Source organism: Stegostoma tigrinum, chromosome 7, assembly GCF_030684315.1.
Source record: "Stegostoma tigrinum isolate sSteTig4 chromosome 7, sSteTig4.hap1, whole genome shotgun sequence".
In the NCBI taxonomy this organism is placed as follows: domain Eukaryota; kingdom Metazoa; phylum Chordata; class Chondrichthyes; order Orectolobiformes; family Stegostomatidae; genus Stegostoma; species Stegostoma tigrinum.
Window position 1 is genome coordinate 7,067,954 of NC_081360.1, and position 19,608 is coordinate 7,087,561.

At 43.7% G+C, this 19,608-nt stretch overlaps 1 protein-coding gene across 3 annotated transcripts in view; it reads left to right on the forward strand.

Annotated features, from left to right (window-relative positions):
- Positions 1–19,608, forward strand: part of LOC125453942 (islet cell autoantigen 1-like protein) — a 94,680-nt gene that overhangs the window by 63,666 nt on the left and 11,406 nt on the right. For all 3 annotated transcript variants that reach the window (XM_059647025.1, XM_059647026.1, XM_059647024.1), the window contains 3 exons: positions 676–767; positions 2,700–2,743; positions 8,085–8,186. In XM_059647025.1, the coding sequence (XP_059503008.1) occupies positions 676–767; positions 2,700–2,743; positions 8,085–8,186 (238 nt within the window). The remainder of the gene's footprint in view (positions 1–675; positions 768–2,699; positions 2,744–8,084; positions 8,187–19,608) is intronic.

Below are 19,608 nucleotides of genomic sequence, written 5' to 3' on the forward strand. Positions count from 1 at the left end.
TCAGTGTTTAAAAGACATTTATATAAGTACGTGAATAGGAAATGTTTGTAGAGATACAGGTCAAACGCAGTTTAGTTTGGGATTATGGTCAGCATGGACTGAAGGGTCTCTTTCCATACAGTATGACTGTATGACAATGGTATATCAAGTATATGAGCTGTTGAATGGAAATGAAGTTACATTTTTACATAGTTTCTACAATGTTCTGACAACATTGCAAATATCATGAAAGATAGCAACCAATCTCTACACTGCAAATAGAGCAAGATAAATGACCAATTAATCTCTTTTGATTGATGGCTGAGTATTGGCCAGGGTGCTTGAAAGAATTTGCTGTTTCTCATCCTTGGGATCTTTCCCATCTACCCAAGAGGGAAGATGAGACAGTGATACTCTCAATTGTCATAAGTACGAGTCTCCACATACTAAAGGTTGGCCTAGACCATGATGCCTACAAGTGGTAAGCGAATGAATTTTTTGAAAACCTGGGTCCAGGGTTGTGTTTGCGAATCATTACTGCACCTGTTCAGTGAAGACGTGGCCACTTCATATTCCAGAACTAAATAAGCATGTATCATCTATACTTCTTTGTTATAATAGACTCAAGAATAATCAGTTAGTGCAATTCACAGTGTCTGATTTCAATGTTTTGGTTGTTTCTTTTCAAACTCACAGAGCTTGCAAGACCCATTTCATCACCTGACTGAGGAGGAGCTCAACCAGAGTCAGGAGAAAGAGAAGGAATGTGTAACTAATGACATAGACAAGTAAGTAAAGATTCCTGTAATCACAAACAGCAGAGGCCAGATAGAAATAGCTGTACCTCACTAGTCAGCCGCTGCATTGTTCATTGATTGCACACTTACTTTATGCCTTTCTTGGAGTAAGTTCCAGGCAGATTAAGAAATCAATCAGAGCAGATGCTGTTATAAAATGTTTTTGACTATAAGGCATGTGTACAGTATATACTAGGATGAACTTGGTCATTACTTTATTCTAATCTCAATGCTGCTTGAAAATTTGTAGCCTGCCTTCATTCTGTGGTGGTTATCAGCTGAAATTGACCCCAGTGCTGAGGATGACTCACCCCAAATTGATCAGCATGTGGAAGAATTACCACACATCTGTTAATACTGGGATTAATTACAAAAAGAGTTTCCATGTGTTATCAGCTATGGCACACATTGCTGACCAGCCGTAATGAGTAGGATAGACCTGGTTTCATTGCTGATGGCTGCCCTGGTTCATTCTTGCCTCTGTCTGATGGTCAAGGTGATTTAGCTCCCTAGGCCTATCAGACCACGGCTGACCAGTGACCTAACTCAAAACTTCCATGGGCCTTTGTCTTTAGGATGAGAGCATTAAATTGTTTTGAGTGGTTGGGAGATCATAAGTTTGGTGGGGGACAGGGAAACAGCGAGTGGGAGATGTGAGGAGTGGGAAGGTCAGGGAGCAGGACATATGCTGAGTAAGGAGGGTCAGCAACTAGAGAAAAAGAGAGCAACAGGTAAATAGAAAGAATTAGTACATTATTTCAAATTTTTAAAAATGCAGGAACAAATAGATTTTGCTCTCCAATAGTGAATATTGATGCACTAATTGTGTGACCTCTTCTGTCTACACTGTAGACCAAGCTCTCTTCCAGCATGGAACATCTTTGTGTAATAAACTACATTCTAAGATGCACTGAGGAATTCAGGAAATAAAAAGGAAGCTTTTTTTGGGTGGAGGGAAAGATTGATTTAAAGTTCCTCCTAATTTCCAGCCTTTCCTCATATTTAATCATGAGTTCATAATCAGAGCTGCTCAGCAAGTAGGAAGAAACACAACAGGTACGAGGAAACAGCAGCAGTTTATTGAGACAGTTATCATGCTGATAGTAATGTTTGAGAATCATCCATCAAAGGCTAACACAGGTCACACAGCAAGGAATTGTTTTATTAAAAGCAGGATCATAACTATTATCCTGTGCATGATCTCAGATCCATTTTTGTTATTCTGCCATTGCAGGGCTGGATACACAACAAGGCTCTTCATTTTTATTGTGGAAAAATGTGGAGACTTACATTTAGTTTGATTAGTAAAGTAGCTTGTTAGTTTTTGTGTTTACTGGAAGGCCTCATAGATGATGAAGTTTCATTATAAATATGCCCTGTTTAATAAATCATGTTATTGATGCACCCAGTGAGTGAGTTAGAAGACACCATCAGTATCAGAAAGTGAAATTGAGGCACATGGGAGCCAGTGGTGGGCACACCGATGCTCAGCACGGATTCTGGGAGTGTAGAGAGACTTGAATGAGGTGAAGGGTTTTGGAAATAATTGTATGAGAGTAGGAGATTAGTTGAATCTTAATTCCCGTGTAGCATGCAGGTACAGAGGAGGAAGAGTGTGGAAGAGAAAGAGATTTGGAGCGCTTGTTCTTTCCTACCTTAGTTGTTCCTTCTAGAATGGCCCCATTTTGATTCCATTTAAGTTCAAACTCCACCATATCTGGAGCGCAGCTCGTTTTCCCCCCTCTTCCCCCACCAGCCCCAATTCTTTTTAAAAATCTGTCTCGATCACATCAAACCTTGGCTCAGTGGTGACCTCGCTCTTGAGTTTAGTCGGTGCATGCTTTGGAGAAAAGTGAACTTTGATATAAATTAATGGGGTGGTCACCAGGTTTCTCCATCTGACATGGTTTCATTTGTTTTCAGGTTGGTGGTTCTGGATGAAGATGAAGAACCTGAACCTGGTGCAGGTAAAGGATTGAGAGGGTCTTGCAGCCACCATTAAATTTCAGCAAAACCTGAAGGGAATTTAACTTTCAATCCAAAGTATTCCCTCGCCATAATGGAAAAAAAATGTTCAAATCCCATCCTGACTTTAGATAGGGAATACAAATTCTGATTTATCTATATTCTTGGAATGCCGTAGGAGCCAAAGCCAGAGAACCAGCATCAAAATCTAGAGGGAGGCTATGTGAAAATGTAACACACAGGAGAAGCAGGGATAGGATACAAGTTCTGGTGTTTCTCCTGCACTCAAGCTTCACCTAGTCCTATCACCATTTTTCTCTCTGCCAAACCCCAAATGGATTCATCTTATGCACCTTAACTACTTGACATGGCAGAGAGTGCTGCCTTGTTGTCAGTCTCTGAGTCAGGGTTTTACTTAGTTCTCTGAGCAGATTGGCAGTGCCAAACGTGGCTAACCCTGAGTGAAGAGTCTGATTTTATTCCCCAGTGTAATCATCCATTGCCACATCTCGCTCATACTGAGCGTTCAGAAAAGGAAACATTTTTTATTCATTCATGGGATGTGGCGTCATTGACTGGCCAGCAGTGGCCTGTCCCCTTGAGAAGGTGCTGGGTGAGCTGCCTTCTTGAACCACTGCAGCCCACGTTCTATAGGTTGATACACAATGCCCTTGGTCATGGCGTTCCTGGATTTTTACTGTGAGTTAACGAAGGAACGGCAATATATTTCCAAGTCAGGATGATGAGTGGCTTGGAAAGAAACTAGAAACCAGGACTACCTTGGCGGCCCTCATCGTTCCAGGGAGTGTCAGGTGCACTGGGTGATACCAGGGATGTGGGCACCTGACTCAATTCATGTCCTTTGTAGAACTTTTTCTTTCTATTTCCTAACCGGCAACTGGCTAAAGTAGCAGGCTGGCCAGATGCCAAGCAAGAAAACCAACAGCATGCAGCTGCAGTCAGGGATGTCCTGTGTACTGCACTCATAATGAGATCCTGGGTCTGGGAAGAGGGCTGTGGAAAGCTACTTTCCAGTTACTGGCAGGCGAGAATGTCACCATGTACGATTGTGGAGATAGGTTCAGCTACAGTTAAAGGCAGCAATAAGTAGCTGGGAGACTGAAGGTTTGCCTGAAGAACTGGGACAAGTACTGTGGCCCTTCCCAGCCCTTGAAGTGTGCTGGAGAAAACACTTATCAATTTAATCTCCCCAGCAGTTCCTGACCTCTCCATTGCTCCTGAAACCAAGGACGTGTGGCTGACATATTAAATTTAAATCCACTTCTCGTGAAAATATTAAACAAAGCTTTCTCTAGGCGGTAACTATTGATCTGCCCCTCCCGTTTCCATCTCTCAATGCACCCCTTCACTTCAATCTCTCAATCTTCCCCTCCATTCCCATTTTTTAATCAGCCCTTTTACTCCCATTTCTCAGTCCGTCCTCTCCCAACTCTTAATCCTAACTCTCTTCTACTCCTAACTCTCAATCTGCCCCTTGACTTCTTTTTATTCATGCATGGGATATGGGCAGTGCTGACAGGCCAACATTTATTGTTCATCCCTAGATACCCTTAAATTGGCAGTGAGCTGCCTTTTTAAACTGCTGCAGTGCATGTTCTATAGGTTGATTGACCATGCCCTTTGGAAAGGAAATTCTAAGATTTTGACTCAGTGACTATGAAGGATCAGTGATATATTTCCAAGACAGTGAGTGGCTTGGAGGGTATTTTGCAGGTGGTGTCCCCATGTATCTGCTGCCCTTTCCCTACTAGATGGATGTGGTTGTGGGTTCGGAAGCTGCTGTCTAAGGATCTTTGGTGAATTTCTGCAGTGCACCTTGTGGGAAGTACACACTCCTGCTGAGCATTGGCGGTAAAGGGAGATTATGCTTGTGAATGTTGTGCCAACCAAGTGGACTGCTTTGACCTAAATGGTGTCTGTTTCTTAAGTGTTGTTGGAGGATCTGCACCATCCAGGCAACTGTGGAGTATTCCATCACACTATGTGAGGAGTCCATCTGAGTTCTGTTCAATGATAACATTGATAGATGGGGATTCAGTGATGGTAACACCATTGAATGTGAAGCAACACTGGTTAGGTTGTCTCTTATTGGTGATGGTCATTGCCTGGGATTTGTCTGGTAGGAGGGTTACTTGCTGCTTGTCAGCCCAAGCCTGATATTGTTCAGACCTTGTTGCATTTGAACATGGACTGCTTCAATATTTGAGCAGCATTGGAGAACATCTTCACCCTGATCTTATAATGGAGGACAGATGATGAAGCAGCTGAAGATGGTTTGGGCAAGGACACTACCCTGAGGAACTCCTACAGAGACGTCCTTGACTGACCTCCAACAATCAGCTGTATTCCTATGTGCCAAGTATAACTCCAACCAGTGGACCAGATGCCACATGGGAGGCTAGTCCCAGACTGGAGGCTGGCACGAGAAGTGAGTCCTAGACCAGAGGCCAGGGAGGTGAGTCCCGGACCGGAGGCTGTAGCGGGGAGGCGAGTCCCGGACCGGAGGCTGTAGCGGGCAGGCGAGTCCCGGACCGGAGGCTGTAGCGGGCAGGCGAGTCCCGGACTGGAGGCTGTAGCGGGGAGGCGAGTCCCGGACCGGAGGCTGTAGCGGGGAGGCGAGTCCCGGACCGGAGGCTGTAGCGGGGAGGCGAGTCCCGTGCAGACTGGATGCGAAGCCTCGAGGATTGAAGCCTGGCATGGTCTGGAGACTTGGCCCGATACAATCTGGAGAACAGGTACTGGCATAGATTGGGGTGAAAGTATTGTGAATAGAGTACTTTTTTTCCATTTTATTCTTATGCTGGACTTTATTTATTATTCTTTTAATTTTGTACCAAATACTTACGTATCTGTACCTTGGTATCTTGTACCTAAGATGGCACCCTAAACAATGACATTGCAAACTTTTCACTGCACTCATTTGAGTGTACATGACAGTAAAACTAACTCATTTCAATTCAATGTTGTCAGGGCCCATAGTCTTTGCAGTATGCAGTGCTTCCAACTGTTTCTTGTTATCGCATTGAGTGAGTCAGATTGGTTGACGACTGGCACCTGTGACGCTGGGGACCATTGGTAAAGATGGGGATGGCTCATCCACTTGACACGTCTGAGTGAAGAATGCTGCAAATGCTTCAGCCTTAGCTTTTGTACTGATGTGCTAGGCTCTTCCATCGTTGATGATGAGGATATTTGTGGAGCCGCCAGTGAGTTTTTTAATTGTCCACCACCATTCATGACTAGGTGTGACAGGATCCCAAATTGTTCAACAGTCTGCATGCTGCTTATGCTGTTTGGCATGTAAGTAGTCCTGCTTTGTAACTTCATTAGGTTGGCACCTCATTTTTAAGGTATGTGTTGTTCTGCTCCTGTCATGTCCTCCTGCACTCATCATTGAACCAGGGTTGATCTTCTGTCTTGAAGGTAATTCTTGAGTGAGAGAAATCCCAGGCCATGAGGTTACAGATTGTGCTGGAGTACAATTCTGCTGCTGTTGATGACCCACGGTGCTTCATGGATGCCCAGTCTTGAGATGCTAGGTCTGTTCGAAGTCTGTCCTATTTAGCACAATGATAGTCCCACACAACACGATAGAGAGTATTCTCAATGTGAAGGCAGAACTTCGTCACCACAGTGACTGTACCATGGTTGCTGTTACTGATACTACCATGGATGGATGTGTCTGCACCCAAAAAATTGGTAAGGATGAGATCAATTATATTTATTCCTCACCATATGCCACAGCCCATTCTAGCAGTTATGCCCTTTAAGACCAATCAGCTTAATCAGTAGTGCCACTGCCGAGGTACTCAACATGGAGGATTCCTGATTCATCGGCCGAGGGACAATGGTACGTGGTAATCAGCAGGAGGTTTCCTTGCCCATGTTTAATCGAAAGCCATAAGACTTTATGGGATCAAACTCAATGGTGAGGACTCCCTCCTGACTGTATTGGACTGTGCTCTCATCTCTGCTGAGTCTGTCCTGCTGGTGGGACAGGACATATCCAGAGATGGACATGGTGGTGTCTCACACATTGTCTCTAAGCTATAGATCTGAGAATGACTCTGTCAAGCCATTGCTTGACTAGTCTGTGAGACATTTTTCCTAATTTTGGACTAGAAACCAGATGTTCGTGAAGAGGACTTTGCAGAGTCAACAGGTCTGTTTCTGCAGTTATTGTAGCCGGTGATTGATCCAGTTTCATTTTTTTTCTTGAGACTTTGTAGCAGGTGGTACAACTGAGTGGCTTGCCAGGCCATTTCAGGGGACAGTCAAGAGTCAACCACATTGCTGTGGGTCTGAAATCACATGTAGGCTAGACCAGGTGAGAATGGCAGATTTCCTCCCAGAAGAGCTCCCCCTCCTGTTCACTCTTTTAATCTGCCCTTCCACTTCCACAATTTAATCTTCCCCTCCACTCCTTTCTCTTAATCTGCCCCTCCAGTTCCATCTCCGACACTGAGACCAGTGCAGCAAGAGTATTTCTTTGAGTTGGGTTGTGACATTGTATATCACCAGGTTATTTGGCTGTAGGGCAGTCCTAGATGAGCCTGATCCACTTGCTGTTTGCTGCTTATGGCTATTCAGTGGTATCCCTGGATGACTTCTCTATCTGGATTTCTACCTGTTGTTGTTACTGCAACATTGAATAGAATTGAAATGTGATCTGTAACTTAGTAATCAAGAAAGCACAGAATGAGCAGCGTACTGTGTTAAGTTGACATTGCAACAGAATGGGAAAGCACCTTCTAATCAGTACCATCACTATTGGATCAGCTTTGCCAAATGGATATCTTTTGAGACAGCAGCAGTGTTCTTATATTGGCAACTCCTCTGCAACATGTCCTACAGCAGTAAGATTGTATTGTTTTAGAGGGAAGCTGTCACTATTATAGATGACTAAGCAATGCTGATGTTTTATGAAGTGTTTTAAGGGATTAGACAGTAATGACAGCATATTCAGAGTATTGAGCACCAACAGGGCTGTGCTTCAGGCCTCACTCAAGTCTCCATGTACTGTACTGCACTTTGGTGGATCATATTTGTGTGTCAGTGTTCTTGGTGCATCCACAGCCCATGGATTAATTTCCCAATTGAAATTGGTTTCTTAGCAAGGCTGAGCAGTTCTGCATTACTTCAATGCAAAGAGAGTGGCAGCAGCATTCACAATCCTGCTGTTTGTGGAATGAAGTTGATGCAAGAATGGCCTTGTATTGTGGGGTTGCAGGGGGAATGTACATTTGTTTTTGTCAGTTGTTTATTGTTTAGTCCTGAAATGTTTGTCTTATAGCTTCATTTTGTGCTGCTCCACACTAACAGGGGATGAGAGTGAAGTACCAGTGAACGCTTCCAACCAGGATGATACACAATTAGCTGCAGAACTGGAACCATCTAGCAACACACAGCAGGTCTTCGAGATGGGTAAAAAAAAATGTGCATGCTTACCTTTACTTTAGTGTTGGTGAGACCTATTATCCAAAGCTCGAACAATCAAGCAAAACTTATGGCTGTCTTATTTCATGTGGCTATCAAAATGTAGTGATAGGCTGATTATTTTTAATTTATCCATGAGATGAGGATAGCACTGGCTGGGCCAACATTCACTATCCATTCTTAATTGCTGGAGGATAGTTAAAACAGTCAACCCTGTTACTGTGGGTCTGGAGTCACATGGAAGCCAGACCAAGTAAAATTGGCAAATTTCTTTCTCTAAAGGAAATCAGTGAACCAGATCGATTTTTTCAACAATTAACAATGATTGCATCGCCACCATTAGACTAGCTTCAGTAATTCCAGATCTTAAGTGACTTGGTGGGATTTGAACCCGTTTCCCCAGAACATTTGTCTATGGTGCTGGATTATTAATCTAGTGACATATCTCTACACCCCCATAGGAGGGGGGATAAAACTAGAGCTATAAATGTAAGGTACTAATGAATCTACTGGAAAATTCAGGAGGAGCATCTCCCCAAGAGAGTGGTTGCAGTGTGCCTTCTAATCACAGGGAGATGTTGAGGCAATAAATATAGGGGAAGTGAGATCAATACAGAAAAGAGTAATAAGTAGAAAGGCATGTTGCTGAAGTAGGTGGAGAGGAGTATCACGTGGAACCGAAACATTGGCTGGGCCTTTTGGACCCAAGCAGCTTGTTTCTCTGCTGTGAATGCAATGCAGCACCATATAGAACGTTGCAGGAAATGTAAAGCTGATGACCTGACCAAAATTGGTCCCTCATCCAAATAGCACAAACACACCATTTATTCATGTCACTCGTGTCTGTGTGGTCTTGCTGGATGCAAATCGGTAGTTCTGTTGCCTACAAACTAAAGGTCGCTGCATTTGAAAAGTACTGCATTGCCTAAAAAATACATTAGAACATTATGAGGGCATAAACAGCATTTTATAAGTGCAAGTCTTTTGTTTTCTATCTGCTTTTTGGAAGTGGTTATGTGTGAGGAACTCTTAGACCAATGTGTGTGTCTCCCTACACTAGCTACTAGCTGACCACTTGCTGAAGCTTGAATATTTATTATTAATTTGTGGTACATGGGCATCTCTGGCTGGGTCAGCATTTATTGCCCGCCCCTAGTTGTCCTTGAGAAGGTGCTGATGAGCTGCCTTCTTGAACCGCTGCCGTCCATGTGCTCAAGGGAGACCAAAATGCCACAATCACAATGCACCTCATAGATGGTAGACACTGCTGCTACTGCGTGGAGAGAGTGAGTATTGAATATGGTGGATATGGTGCCAATCAAGTGGGCCGTTAGGTTGTGAATGGTGTCACCCTTCCTAAGTGGTGTTGGAGCTGCACCATCCAAGCAGATGGGGTATATTCTATCATACTCCTGACTTGTGCCTTGCAGATGGTGGGCGGGCTTTGAGGAGTCAGGACGTGAGTTAATCACAGAGTCATAGAGCTGTACAGCATGGAAACAGATCCTTCGGTCCAACTAGTCCAGTATCCTAAATAAATCTAGTCCCATTTGCCAGTGTTTGGCCCACATCTCTCTAAACCCTGCCTGTTCATGTACTTATCCAGATGCCTTGTAAATGAGTTTAATTGTAGCATCCTCCGCCACTTCTTCTGGCAGTTCATTTCATACATGCAGCACTCTCTGCATGCAAAGTTTGCCCCTTAGTCTCTTTTAAATCTTTCCCCTTCACCTTAAATCTATGCCCTTTAATTTTGGACTCCCCTACCCTGGGGAAAAGACCTTGGCTATTCACCCTATCCATGCCCCTCATGATTTTATAAACTTCTGTAAGGTCGCCCCTCAGCCTCCAACACTTTAGATAAAATAGCCTCAAGTCTATTCAGCCTGTCAACCCTCCAACACTAACATACTTGTAAATCTTTTCTGAACCCTCCCCACCTGCTTGAAGTTTCACAACATCCTTCCTTCAGCAGGGAGACCAGAACTGAATGCTGTGTTCCAAAAGTGTCATTACCAGTGTCCTGCAAAATTGTTTTGCAATCATTTAAAAATTCCTAATTTCTGATCTTCTTTTGTAGACATAGTATTTACATAGCTAGTCGAGTTCAGTTTCCAGTCAATGGTAACGCTTGGATAGTTGGGGATTCAGTAATGGTAAGCCTGTCCTCTCCATGATGCCCTTCTAGACTAATCCCATATGCTTGCGCATGGTCCATATGCCTCTACTCTGTGCCTGTTCATCTATTCGTCCAAATGCCTCTTAAACTTGGCTATTGTATCTGCTTCGATCACCTCCCATGACACTGTGGTTCAGGCACCTACCAGCCTCTGCACAAAAACTTTGCTCACACATTTCCATTAAACTCTCCCCCGTCAATTTAAACCTGTACCCTTTAATATTTGATATTCCTACCCTGGGAAAAGATATCTTTTATCCATCCTATCCATGCCTCTCATAGTTTTAAATACTCTATCAAGTCACCCCTCAGCCTCCAATGCTTGAGTGAAAACAACCCAAGTTTGTCCAACCTTTTCTTATAACTATTACACTGCAATCCAGGCAACATCCTGGTAAACCTCTTCTGCATCCTCTCCAAAGCCTTCACCTCCGTCCTAGTGTGGGGATCAGAACTGTACACGATAATTCACGTGACCTTGCTAAACTCTTCTACAGCTGCAACATGACTTGCCAACTCAATGCCACAATTGATGAAGTCAAGCATCTTTACCATGTTATCCACTTGCTGCTTTCAGGAAGCAATAGAGTTGGACGCAAATATCCCTCTGTATAGCAATACTCCTTATGGTTACAGCATTTACTGTATACTTTCCTTATGCATTTGACCTCTCAAAATGCATCACCTCATGTTTGTCTGGATTAAATTCCATCTACCATGTCTATGAATGTAAAGCTCCCTGCACACTGTCCTGATCAAACTCCCAAGCATGTACAGCATGAGTTTAAACAACCCACAACAACATTTTTTGCCCCCTGGTGTATCTTACCTGCACTGATACAGATTGCACAGTGTTATTTCTTACTATCATTCCTCACTACTGCATAGATTTTACTACTTTACAAATAATGTTACTTCACCTGTTTCCCCTTTTTGTCTGTCCTTCCAAAATGTTGAATGTCTTTGGATGTTCAGTTCCCATTCTCTGTAACCCTGCAGCCATGTCGCTGTATTTGCAAATAAATCATAACAGTTTGTCTACATGCAGTGCTGTTTCACCTATCCTTAGTATGAATTCTCCATGCATTAAGATGCATAGCTATTAGACTTTTTGGTCTTTTTAATCTAATTCATCATATTAGCTTTATTTTGCGCTATGGCCCCATTTGTTTCTCAGTTTTTTTATTGTCTGCATGCCATATTTGCTTTTTGCCTTTCTGTTCTTTTTTTCTATTCTTATTTCTCCCTCAAGTTCCAGTCCCCTGCCTTTCTAGTTTAAATTCTCCCAACAGCATTAGCCAACACCTCTTTGTACTGTTACCTGTACTGTGTTGCTTTGAAAGTTAACATGTAACCTGTGGCATAACAATGGCTATGAAAGGGATAAGCTTGTGCCTCAATGATCAAACAGCCTATGGATTCCAAAGGCACTGGTCCGACTGGGTCAATGGGAATCCCTCCAGTGGATGGTTAATTAAGTAAATTATTTTAAAGTGACGTGCAGTCGTTTTGGAGTTTCAGGTTCATCAATAATTTGATGTTTTACAGTGGCTGTCTGTTTCATTAGGTAAAATCTAGGACACTACAGCTTGTGCATGTACCATTGAAAGGAGAAAGCTTGATCTATACCTGCAGCAGTCAGACAATTTCCCAATATTTTCTGATGCATCAAGAATTCTATTAGTGTTTGTATATTTTATTGCAGTGCTTCAAGTCATTTCTTTTCACAAAGAAATTATGACACACTTGAACACAGTGCTTGATATCAGAAGGCAGCGATTATTACTGAGAAGCTTCTACCAATAATTTACACAACTTAAAAACGATCACACAGATTGCTAAACAACAGGCTTTCAAATATCCTGAGAATGTAAAATTGAAGGATTAGAGGGGACATGAGAGTGATTGGGGTCTGGAATCTACTGCCTAGTTGGGGGGGGTTGAGGTGGAAACCCTTGACTCATTTAAAAGTACCCAGGATCTGTACCTGAAGAGCTGGAACATGCAAGGCTATGGACCAGCAGCTGGAAAGTTGAATTAGAATGTTATTCAGCTAGCACAGACATAGAACATAACAGCACAGTACAGGCCCTTCGGCCCTCGATGTTGTGCCGACCTGTCATACCGATATGAAGCCCATCTAACCTACACTATTTCATGTACGGCCATATGCTTGTCCAATGACGACTTAAATGTACCTAAAGTTGGCGAAGGCAGGCAAAGTGTTCCATTCCCCTACTACTCTTTGAGTAAAGAAACTACCTCTGACATCTGTCCTATATCTTTCATCTCTCAATTTAAAGCTATGCCCCCTCGTGCTCGCCGTCACCATCCTAGGAAAAAGGCGCTCCCTATCTAACCCTCTGATTATTTTATATGTTTCAATTAAGTCACCTCTCAACTTTCGTCTCTCTAATGAAAACAGCCTCAAGTCCCTCAGCCTTTCCTCGTAAGACCTTCCCTCCATACCAGGCAACATCCTAGTAAATCTCCTCTGCACCCTTTCCAAAGCTTCCACATCCTTCTTATAATGCGGTGACCAGAACTGTACACAATACTCCAAGTGCGGCCGCAGCAGAGTTTTGTACAGCTTCACCATAATCTCTTGGTTCCGGAACTCGATCCCTCTATTAATAAAAGCTAAAACACTGTATGCCTTCTTAACAGCCCTGTCAACCTGGGTGGCAACTTTCAAGGATCTGTGTACATGGACACCGAGATCTCTTTGCTCATCTACACTGCTAAGAATCTTACCATTAGCCCTGTACTTTGCCTTCCGGTTACTCCTACCAAAGTGCATCACCTCACACTTGTCTGCATTAAACTCCATTTGCCACCTCTCAGCCCAGCTCTGCAGCTTATCTATGTCTCTCTGCAACCTACAGCATCCTTTGTCACTATCCACAACTCCACCGACCTTAGTGTCGTCTGCAAATTTACTAACCCATCCTTCTACGCCCTCATCCAGGTCATTTATAAAAATGACAAACAGCAGTGGACCCAACACCGACCCTTGTGGTACACCACTAGTAACTGGTCTCCAGGATGAACATTTCCCATCAACTACCACCCTCTGTCTTCTTTCAGCAGGCCAATTTCCGATCCAAACTGCTATATCTCCCACAATTCCATTCCTCCGCATTTTGTACAATAGCCTATTGTGGGGAACCTTATCGAACGCCTTGCTGAAATCCATATACATGACATCAACCGCTTTACTCTCATCTACATGTTTGGTCACCTTCTCAAAGAACTCAGTAAGGTTTGTGAGGCACGACCTTCCCTTCACAAAACCGTGCTGACTATCCCTAATCAATTTATTCTTTTCTAGATGATTATAAATCCTATCCCTTATAACCTTTTCCAACACTTTACCAACAACTGAGGTAAGGCTCACTGGTCTATAATTATCAGGGTTGTCTCTACTCCCCTTCTTGAACAGGGGAACCACATTTGCTATCCTCCAGTCATCTGGCACTATTCCTGTAGACAATGACGAGTTAAAGATCAATGCCAAAGGCTTGGCAATCTCCTCCCTGGCTTCCCAGAGGATCCGAGGATAAATCCCATCCGGCCCAGGGGACTTATCTATCTTCACCTTCTGAAGGATTTCTAATACCTCTTCCGTGTGAACCTCAATCCCACCTAGTCTAGTAGTCTGTATCTCAGTATTCTCCTCGACAACATTGTCGTTTTCTAGAGTGAATACTGTTGAAAAATATTCATTTAGTGCTTCCCCTATCTCATCTGACTCCACACACAACTTACCACTACTATCCTTGGTTGGGCCTAATCTTACTTTTGTCATTCTTTTATTCCTTAAATACCTATAGAAAGCCTTAGGGTTTACCCTGATCCTATCCGCCAACAACTTCTCCTGTCTCCTCCTGAGCTCTCTCTTTAGGTCTTTCCTGGCTATCTCGTAGCCCTCAAGTGCCCTGAGCCTTCACATCTCATCCTAACATAAGCCGCCTTCTTCCTCTTGACCAGAGATTCCACCTGCTTCGTAAACCACGGCTCCCGCACTCTACAGCTTCCTCCCTGCCTGACAGGTACATAGTTATATAGGACACACAGGAGCTTTTCCTTGAATAAGCTCCATATTTCTAATGTGCCCATCCCCTGCAGTTTCCTTCCCCATCCTATGCTCCCTAAATCTTGCCTAATCTCATTGTAATTGCCTTTCCCCCAGCTATAACTCTTGCCCAGTGGTATACACCTATCCCTTTCCATCACTGAAGTAAACATAACAGAATTGTGATCGCTATCACCAAAGTGCTCACCTACTTCCAAATCAAACAACTGGCTGGGCTCATTACCCAGTACCAAATCTAATGTGGCTTCGCTCCTTGCTGGCCTATGTACATACTGTGTCAGGAAGCCCTCCTGCACACTCTGGACAAAAACTGACCCATCTATAGTACTCGAACTATAGTGTTCCCAGTCAATATCTGGAAAATTGAAGTCCCCCATGACAACTACCCTGTCTCTCTCACTCCTATCGAGAATCATCTTTGCTATCCTTTCCTCTACATCTCTGGAACTATTCGGAGGCCTATGGAAAACTCCCAACAGGGTGACCTCTCCTTTCCTGTTTCTAACCTCAGCCCATACTACCTCAGTTGACGAGTCCCCAAGCATCCTTTCTGCAACTGTAATACTGTCCTTGACCAACAATGCCACACCTCTGCCCCTTTTACCATCTTCTCTGTTCTTACTGAAACATCTAATTCCCGGAACCTGCAACAACCATTCCTGTCCCTGCTCTATCCATGTCTCCGAAATGGCCACAACATTGAAGTAGAGATTGTTTCCCTGTTTGGGATATTTGAAACTTGAGATAAGAATTTAGTAGTGGCCTGGTGCTATTATGGCGAGACAATTAATCCAGGTAATGTTCTGAGGATTCAGGTTCAAATCCCACCATGGCAGATGTTGAAATTTGAATCCAGTAAAAACCTGGAATTCAATGTGTAATGATACCAAATGTTCTTCAGGGAAGGAAACTGTTGCCTTGACCAGGTCGGCAGGGTGGCTCAGTGGTCAGCACTGCTGCTTCACAGCACCAGGGTTCTGGGTTCAATTCTAGCCTCAGGTAACTGTGCATGGAGTTTGCACATTCTCCCCATGACTGCATGGGATTCCTGTGGGTGCTCTGGTTTTCTCCGACAGCCCGTAGATGTGCAGTTTGGGTGCATTGGCCATGCTAAATTACCCATGGTGTGAGGGATGTGTAGGTTAGGTGGGTTAGCCATGGGAAGTGCAGGGTTACAGGGATAGGGTAGAGAGGTGGGTCTGGGTGGGATGCTCTTTGGAAGTTGTAATGGACTTGTTGGGCTGAATGGCCTGTTTCCATTCTGTATGAATTCTGTGATTCTGGCTGACGTGCCCTCTAGGTAGTTAAGGACAGGCAATAAATGCTGGCCATGTCAATAATTGGCTGTGATTTTTTTTTAAACAAAGGGGCTGATCATTTATGTTCTGAAGATTGTGAACTTTCTCCCGCACAAAGTTGTAAATTCTCCATTACTTAATATATTTAGGGTGGGGATAGAAAACATTTTGGTCTCTTTGGGGAATCAAGGGAGATGAGGAGATGGTAGGATGGTAGAGTTGAAGCCCAAGATCAGCTGTAATAGTATTGAATTGTAGAGCAGTCTTCTTAGGCTGAATGGTTGTCTACTCGTGTTCCTTATATTCCAGTTGTGGTTTAAGTGAGCAGGATTGGATTGATTGAATAATTCGCTTGTCACAGGAAATATTTTCTGTCTCTTTGATGACTAAATGTATGAGCAAATGGCTGAACTATATGAGCTAGGAAGCAGTCCTTTTTGAGCCCCAGTTCCTGCCAAGCGGTAAGGTTTTTAGATCCCCGAACAGACCCTTTGATCTAGCTTGTCTACACTGACCAGACATCCCAATCTGACCTAGTTCCATTTGCCAGCATTTGGCCCATATCCGTCCCAACCGTTCCTATTCAAATACACATCCACATGCCTTTTAAATATTGTAATGGTACCAAGCTCCACCACTTCTTCTGGCAGTTTATTCCATACATGCACCACCCTCTGTGTGAAAAGGTTACTGTCCAGTCCTCTGTAAATCTTTCCCCTCTCACCTTATACCCTCTAGTTTTGGACTCCCCCAATATAGGGAAAAGGCCTTCAGCCATTCACCCTATCCACATTCCTCACAATTTTATAAACCTCTATACGGTCATTCTTCCAGCTATGCAGCTTCTCTGTGTAACTTAAGACTTTCAATCCCGGCAACATCCTTGTCAATCTTTTCTGCACCCTTTCAAGTTTAACATTATTCTTGTAGAAGAGCAATCGGAATTGTAAGCAGTATTCTAAAAGTGGCCTCACTAATGTCCTGTATATCCGCAACATGATATCGCAAATCCTACACTCGCTGTTCTGACCGATGAAGTTAAATGTACCAAACGTACATGCAGTCTCTTGTGGGTGGAAACAGCTATAGTCCAAGGCTGTTTCCTGCTGGGCACATGGCTGTAATTGCGTTTTTTCTCCAGCTCCCCCCCTTGTTATAGTCTACCATCTGTTGACATTACTGTTGGGCACGATCACTTTATTTAATTCATTCGTGGGATGTGGGCATCGTTGGCTGGCCAGCATTTATTGCCCATTCCTAGCTACTCTTGAGAAAGTGGTGCTGAGCTGCTTTCTTGAACTGCTGCAGCTTTTCCCACAACACCCTTACGGAGGGAATTCCAGGATTTTGACACAGTGATGCTGAAGGAACAGCAATATAGTTCCAAAGCAGGATGGTGAGCAGACTGGAGGGAAACGTGCAGTTGCTGGTGTTCCCATGTCTCTGCTGTGCTTGATGGAAGTGCTCATAGGTTTGGAAGGTGCCATTTAAGGATCTTTGGTGAATTTCCGCAGTGCATCTTAGAGGTAGCACACACTGCTGCTGCCCAACGTAGGTGTTGGAGGGAATAGATGTTTGTGCATGTGCCAGTCAAGCAGGCTGCTTTGTCCTGGATGGTGTCAAGGTTTGCGTGTTTTTGGAACTGCACCCATCCAAGTAAGGGGACAGTATTGCATCACGCTCCTTTCTTATGCAGTGTAGATGATGGATAGGCTTTGGAATGAGATGCCATAAACCAGCAATCAGACCTAACAAAGAAATTACAACTGTATTGGTTTCTATTTCCCTCCCACTCTCTCTGCTACTGCCCTCTCTCCTGCACAAAATAAATAGTGCACCTGACTCCACAGCAATAGACTGTTACTGACAGGCTTTGGTTTGAAACATAATAAATGGAACGTTGCCATTTTAGTCTCTGAATGGCAGGAAATTGTTATGTTTGAAGGTTGGGAAGAGGAGGCATAGTTGCTACCAGCCAATGTGTGCTTGAAGACCGCCTCCAGCCATTTGGTGGGTGTCAGTTCAGGAAGCGATCCTGACAGGTCCAGTAAAATCCCAGTGACATCCCCAGTCTGCCCCAAAGTGGGCACTTAATTGCCATTCATTGGTTAGCTTCTAAGCTGGCTGACCAGACTCCCTATTCTGCAAGTTTACCTCTGGTCCTACCTTTAAACCCATCTTGGACTGTTGGGTGTATTTCTGTCTGGCATCATGAAGTCTTGTAATTATAGACTGTACAGATCATCAATCCCCAATTTATTTAAAGCAGTAATTATTCTCAGGGTATGTGCACTGCTTATCCTTACTGTGTGAATATGGTAGTGGATCATCTTAAACTGCCGCTTAAAGAATGATTCCACCAGTGAACTTAGGAAAGCAATTAGTCACTAGCCTTGATTATTGGTTAGTTAAATGACATCATGCTCCTTTCCAGGAGGAATGATCATTTTGAGCAGTGAAGCTACAGCAAAATTCACAATTAAAGAAAAGAAAGATGATTAAGTAACACTAATTGCTTTCCAAAGTTCACTGCAGCAGTTTAGGATGAGCCACACTTCCTCCCTCTGGAATACACTCATTACCTCACTCTGACTCTCCCCTCCAACTAATTCAATTCAACTGAAAGGAAGTTGTAAAAATCAGGAGAGAACAGGGGTGTAGGGTAATGAACAGACGATCAAGATCAGGATTAAAACGTAACAGGAAGAGGTAGAAAATACATGCAGAAGACTGCAGCAGAAATTAGAACCAGAATAAGCAATAACAAGATAGATGAGGGGACAACACAAATAGAAATAAACAAATGTGACTTAGGAGCCAATATGGAGTTGTAGTATAGGATAACCAAGATTGAGAACTTGAGATGAAGGAGAACACAGAAAAGTACAGGACAGTGCAGGCCCTTCGGCCCACGATGTTGTGCCGTGGATTAATCCTAATCCAAAAGTAAAATAACCAAAATAACGTTCCCCTCAATTCACTGCTGTCCATGTGCATGTCCAGCAGTCGCTTAAATGTCACTAATGACTCTGCTTCCACGACTACCACTGGCAAACTACTCCATGCGCTCACAACTCTCTGGTCAAAGAACCTCCCTCTGACGTCTCCTCCATACCTCCCTCCTAACACCTTAAAACTATGACCCCTCGTGGCAGTCAGTCCTGCCCTGGGGAAAAGTCTCTGGCTCTCGACTCTATCCATGCCTCTCATTACTTTGTACACCTCGATCAGGTCACCTCTCTTCCTCCTTCTCTCCACTGAGAAAAGACCGAGCTCAGTCAACCTCTCCTCGTAAGACAAGCCCTCCAGTCCAGGCAACATCCTGGTAAACCTCCTTTGCACCCTCTCCAAAGCCTCCACGTCATTCCTATAATAGGGCGACCAGAAATGGACACAATATTCCAAGTGTAGTCTCACCAGGGTTTTGTAGAGCTGCAGCAAAACCTCTCAACTCTTAAATTCGATCCCCCTGTTAATGAAAGCCAAAACACCATAAGACCTCTCAGCTCTTAAATTCAATCCCCCTGTTAATGAAAGCCAAAACACCATAAGCCTACTTAACAACCTTATCCAGTTGGGTGGCAACTTGGAGGGAGCTATGCATTTGAACACCAAGATCCCGCTGTTGCTCAACACTGCCAAGAATCCTGCCTTTAATCCTATATTCAGCATTTATGTTTGACCTTCCAAAATGCATCACTTTGCATTTATCCAGGTTGAACTCCATCTGCCACTTCTCAGCCCAGCTCTGCATACTGTCAATGTCTTGCTGAAGCCTGCAATAGCCCTCGATACTATCAACGGCATCTCCAACCATTGTGTCATCAGCAAACATAC